General features: G+C 43.2%; 1 protein-coding gene across 1 annotated transcript in view; it reads left to right on the top strand.

Moving 5' to 3' along the window:
- Positions 1 to 5,333, top strand: part of LOC146599345 (lymphocyte antigen 6E-like) — a 5,703-nt gene extending 370 nt beyond the window's left edge. Inside the window, exons 2-3 of the mRNA XM_085298719.1 lie at positions 3,804 to 3,923; positions 4,695 to 5,333. Coding sequence (XP_085154845.1) covers positions 3,804 to 3,923; positions 4,695 to 4,903 — 329 coding nt within the window. The 3' untranslated portion in view covers positions 4,904 to 5,333. The remainder of the gene's footprint in view (positions 1 to 3,803; positions 3,924 to 4,694) is intronic.
- The last annotated feature ends 418 nt before the right edge of the window (positions 5,334 to 5,751 follow it).

Genomic DNA, 5,751 nt, shown 5'->3' with positions numbered 1-5,751 from the left:
TCCCAAAGGAGGGAGATTATCTGCACCAGGGGGAGCTGGAAGGGTGCTGAGAAGCTGAGGTGGGAGATGAGAGACTCACCTCACCAGACTCTTTTAGTTCCATTGCAACCCAAGGAGTGACTCAGTGTTGGGAGCTGAGAGCCCTGAGACCTGGTGCAGCTACATGAGAAGTGAAGTTAGTTAACGGTTATCCTGAGCTGGATAGGAAAAGGGAAGTATCTGTGGTAAGGCTATAAATTTGACATACAACTACAGGCAATCATTTTAACTGATTTTTCCCTTATTTTGTTACTGGTTGCATTTACAAGCCCTAATTAAGTACATTGGTAAAGATGATCATGTCCTGATCAGGGCCGGAGATGCTATTCTGGCTCTCACTTCTTTCTTGCAGTTTGCTGGTTTGAGGTAGACTTTGTCGATTTTGGTCCCTCGCCTGAGGTGGAGATGCAGAGAGTCCCATTCTCATTCTGGCTATTGGCTGTGTCTTTTAGGAAAGATGTGCTGGGAACCAGTGCTGGGAACCCTGCTGTGTTGGGGTCTGCCAAGGACCACTGCCTGTGCCTAAGAGARATGTCCTGTTTAAACAGGGGGGTCAGGCGAGAAACGGCAAACATAGTCCTGAATATCCCTCTCTCTGTTACATGGGAACATCTCATTCCTTCTGCTTTGGGGCTTTTAACTTATTGCAAACTGAATCTTTCTCAATTCCATTGTAGGGTTTCATCTGCAAACTACTGGCCATCCTGGTCCTGATCTGGCAGAGTACTTAAGCTCCTACTTAATTTAGGGTTGTAAATGTTCTTACTGAAGCCAATGTGATTTCACAGACTTTGAACTCAGCATGTGCTAAATCTTTGTGCTTAATGGAGGTGAAAAAGTGGAGGGCAATAAAAGGATCCTTTTCAGCAGCTTATCAACTGTAATCACATTTAAAAAAAAATCACGTAATGAGACAGCAAACTTACTAAAAGAGCCAGTAAAAATTAACACATACATAGCACCACTTTGCTGTGCAGTCTAGCCAGAAGGCTGGTGACTGTTCCAATTAATCTTGAACCTGTCTGATTTTAACAAGGTAAATCATGCATCTACTGGTGCTTGCACTTGCTAATGCCTTACACACTTAAGTCATTTATCTGAGTGGCTTGAATTACATCAAAATATTCCTTGTGGTTTCCTTTCAAAACACAGTAGAGGTCTTTCTGGATGTAGAGAGGAGACCTTCAAAGACAGCCTAGTTTAACCCCAGCTTTGGCATTTTGAGTAGGGCACACTATGAAAGACGTATTGTAACCCTTCACTCAAYCCTCTTTGCAGTAAATGCCTCAATAGCAACAACAAAATCAGAAATCATTTTTGATAGCATGAACAATTCTTGCACTTAGCAGGAGAGAGAAGACTATTTCCCCCCATTTTCATGCTGAAACACTTACCTTATGTATTTCACAATGTTGAGGATCAAAATTGTCTTGTCTCACTCCAGGCTCTTAACTGAGCTACTAGATTAGTAGCCACATGCCTTCAAAGTTCTCTGTAGTCAATGGTGMGAAAAAGAGAAGCCTGCTACGTACAAAAGGAGATTGACAAAATCCGTTCTGCATGTGTCTGCCCGCTCCCCTGACCAGAAGCACCCAGGGCAACTGGACTCCTAAATAAGCGGCCATAGGAGGCTGGGATGAAACAGGACTGAGCCATCCAACAAGCTCCACTCTTTCCGCTTAGATTCAGGAAGTTTTCACAAGAATGGGCTTTATTAAAGTAGTTTCATTAATTTAACTTCAGGAATAAAGTGAGTTACATGTCTGGAAAATCCTGTCTGGGGACTGTGCTCCAGTGCAAGGGTTACTCTGGGAGAAGAAGGTGGTTTCTAGTAGGGTGGAGCAGAGATGTTGCTCTATGGGGTTTGCATAAGAGTAGAAAATGAGGTCATGCCACTTTGTGTGAAGATGGTCTAAAGAGGGAGAATAGCCGAAGGGGGGCTCCAGACTGAAAATATAAAAATATATATTGCCAGCAATGTAAGGATAATACCGAACACAGGAGCCAGGTAGGACAGCCAAGAGGATCTGGAAATGACCATGACCAAAGCARGAAGCAAGTCACAACACTCATATCATCAAGTCAGAGACAGCTGGGTGCCAGGTCAAAGGCTGCTTAAAATAAATATTAATATATTTAATATATTAATATATATTTAATATATGTTAAAATAAATATTAAGGGTGTTGAAAATGGGAAAAGAAGGAGATGGTGTCTGAGTCACTGCCAGCCCAGTCACCTGGCCTCTGTGACCTCTGCTAGTCACTCTTCAGCAGGAGATAATAGAGGGAGAGTAGGATCTGTGAGGACAAGAGGAAAGCGAAGGTCAGTGCTGTGTGGCCATGAAAAGGATGGACGGACTGTTCAGCTGCTGGGGGCACAGGAGGTGGTTTCCACAGAGACATGAAAGGATGAATATTACCCTAAAAGGAATTGTTGTGGCTTTCTCTCAATACAGCATATACTCTGGTCACTTGGGTCATGTCTGGGCTGGTAGGCTGCTGGGAAGTGAAGAGCCTATTTGGGCTAGATGAGCTTGTCTAACGTCAAACAAGGGCTGAAAGAAGATAGGGACATTCCTGATAAAGATAGCAATGAGGGCAAAGAATCTTGAATAAAGGAGAAAAGTAAGGGAGAATAAGCTAGAGAACAATACTGGTATAGGAATAAGATGGGTATTAACTGGCCACAGATAAGGACAGCTTGGAAACGAGAAGAATGTGTCTAATCKCCAGCGGGTGACATTATTACAGGAGGGTTTGCTCAAATAAACAGATGAGTAGGAAACTCCCCTTATCTTRCAAATAAACTCTCCCCAAAGAGGGATGCTATGAATGACTGCTTTAGCTCACTTGAGTGCAGGCTGTTTTCATTCATCCCTACAAGGCCAGTGCTTTGCAGATGAATGGTGTTACAGATGTATGCATTTTGAAGTTGCACAGTCTTCTCCCATGGATGGCCATAAAAAATAGCATGTTGCAGCTGAGGGCTGGTTTGCAGAGTCCTGCCTTCTACAGGTTCAGGATTGTCTCTTAGCACAAAAGCTCTGAAAATGAAACTGCCAAACAAAAGCATCCAGTTTTCCCTGGCAACATAGAGATGCAAAGCTACATCACTTGTCCCTCACTTGAGCTACATGTAGGGACATTCAACAACAAAAATCTTGTCCAGGACAGCCAATGTAGTTACTCTCAGGTCTTTCTCTTCCTCTTTCTTTCAAATTTTTTTTTAAAGAATTGGCTGTTGATCTATGTGCTCTGAGAAAAAAAAWGTGCAGGCCAGGGGTCTTCAGTTTGGAAGAGAAATGACTTGAAGAGGATGTGAKAGAGTGTGGATAGGAACCAACTGGTCTCTTTCAATACAATAACTAGTGGTCAGCAAGGAGTCAGGCTGGAAAGAAACCAAAGGAGCTTCATGCTGCAAGTGATAGTAGGCTGGGGGAACTCCTTCCAAAAACATATTGGAGATGACAGAACTTTAAATGGACTCAAGAGAGACTTWGTAAGTATTCAGAAGAAAGATCTCTTGCAGCTACGAAATAAGAAAACCACATCAGGTCAGGAATCTGAGCTTAAAGTAATTTGGGTCCAGGAAAGTTCTTGGGGATGAATTTCATACACTCCTGCCCTGTCCTATACTTCTTTGGGTGACTATTTGCAGTCACTGGGCTGGATAAGTCTTTGGTCTGCATCAGCATTGCCAGTTTTGGGTTTCTAGCACCATTTCTAGAGGTGACTGATGGGTATTGTGTGGTTCTTTTGCAGCTTTCTCCCTGACATGTTTCACATGCAAAGATGCAACTTCCAACGTGCAGTGTCTCAGTATATCAACATGTTCTGATAATGAGAAGTACTGTCTCACAACTTATTCTTCCACTGGGCTTGGTAAGTGCAAGTATTTTCTAAGGCTCAGATGAGAAGAGAGTTTCTGGTTACAGTGAGTGCAGAATGTCCTCCCACTCCTACCATGAGGTGTGGAGGAAGAATTAATAAGGATCACAGTGCAAAGAAAGCAAATATTGCAGCAGGTGGGAACTTGACGTGACCCCTCTCTGTCACAATATATCGTAACAACACCTTATCGATCATTAAGCTGCACTTAGGAGCATGAGTCATTGAGAGAGAGGATTTCTCTCCACAAACCCCTTGTCTCATCTCCACGTGTACATTCATGAAGTGATGGTATTTGAGGGGACCAGGTATTGTGGTGGGAGCAATCCCAAGGCATGGTAGCAATGAAGTCTTGCAACCTTGCACCATGCAAATGCTTCAGTTCTCCAAATACGTATGCCAGGCTGCACTTGGCTGGCCCTGAAAACAGCAGAAGACTCTTGAGCTCTGGAGTTGGCCTCTTCAGCTGCTCAAAGCTTTGAGCTTGGGTCTATTTCTAGTTATCACGCATGAGGTGCTAGATGGAGACCAGTGTAGTTAGGAAATCTGCTGGGCTAGACGGACATGTAAGTCTCTCCATAGGTCACACACACACACAGATAAAGGTGGAATGTGCTGAAGTCCAAGGGAAAATCCACAGTCATTAACTACAGAACAATGTATTCCCCACTGGGATATTGCTCAGTCTGTCTATCATTGTTGTTTGTAAAAAATGTGTAARACAAAATGATGAATTTCTCTCTGTTCTCTCTCTCCCTCATTCAGGTAATGACCATAGTCAGCGTATTACCAAGAAGTGTTCTGCAGTTTGTCCATCAATAAATCTGAATATTGGTATAGCAGGCATTGCTACTAGCTGCTGCGAGACTTCCCTGTGCAATATCAGTGGGGCGAGCAGTGTGAAAACCAGCTACACTATGATAGCTGTGGGTGCCTTGGCCAGTCTTATCTGTGTCCTCCGACTGCAGCTGTAAAGGGGCTGGGGGGAGGGGGAGGAAACTGCTTGGCCTTGCATTGTAAGGAATCGTTATCTCTTCTGAAGAGAGGTTTTTCTGGAAGGTCGCTTTGTTTGCACTTCACACCCCATGAGCAAATATTTTGCTTTTACCATGCTCTGATGACCACGTATAAGAGCATGGCCCTACCTCAAAATGGTGGTGGGAAGAGAAAGTCGTGATATGGAGCCCTGTCCTTGCATATGGGCACTGTACAGGGACCATCTCTCCTTTTATTATTGGCCTATAKAACTCCATGCATTTATTCCCCTTCCTTTTTGGCCCTATCTTTCTTCTGTATCATTTTTACCTTTATACCATTTTTTCTGCCCTGGATCATTTTGCTCTGAGGAAGCCTTTGATATTGTAGCTGTTAAACAGAAGCTGGGCACAATAAAGTGTTATTTTAGTCTGCTGTGTGAGTGTGTGGTGTGGCACTTCAGGCATAGCAGCTTGAGACATCCCTGGTAGCAGCAACAAGAATGGAGGTGTTAGTCTGCAAGTTGCATTGAAATGATACTGAAAKATATCAAAATTACTTTGCATTCGCTTCAGGAAGCCTCTTCCCAGATTATCTCTTTTTCTACATAGGCAGAAGTGTCATTTTATGACAACTTATCAGAGTAAACAGTATTCTATTTAACTTGTTTTCAATTTTGCTTCTGGGTCAGCTGATTGGAAGGAAATAGCTGTTGAGCTCTCCAGCAGGCAAGCAGAGGGGACAAGACGGGATCTACCATGAAGGGATCTTGAGCATTATGTTTTCTTTAAAGTGATTTAATATCTTCCAGTGGAAGTTGCTTTATAAGCATTAAGGATTACTTTGA

This window comes from Rhea americana, unplaced genomic scaffold (assembly GCF_003343005.1).
Source record: "Rhea americana isolate MKP2758 unplaced genomic scaffold, rheAme1 scaffold_140, whole genome shotgun sequence".
Taxonomy (NCBI): Eukaryota; Metazoa; Chordata; class Aves; order Rheiformes; family Rheidae; genus Rhea; species Rhea americana.
The sequence above is the reverse complement of the archived record's forward strand: the minus strand, read 5'-3'. Positions and strand labels throughout refer to the sequence as shown.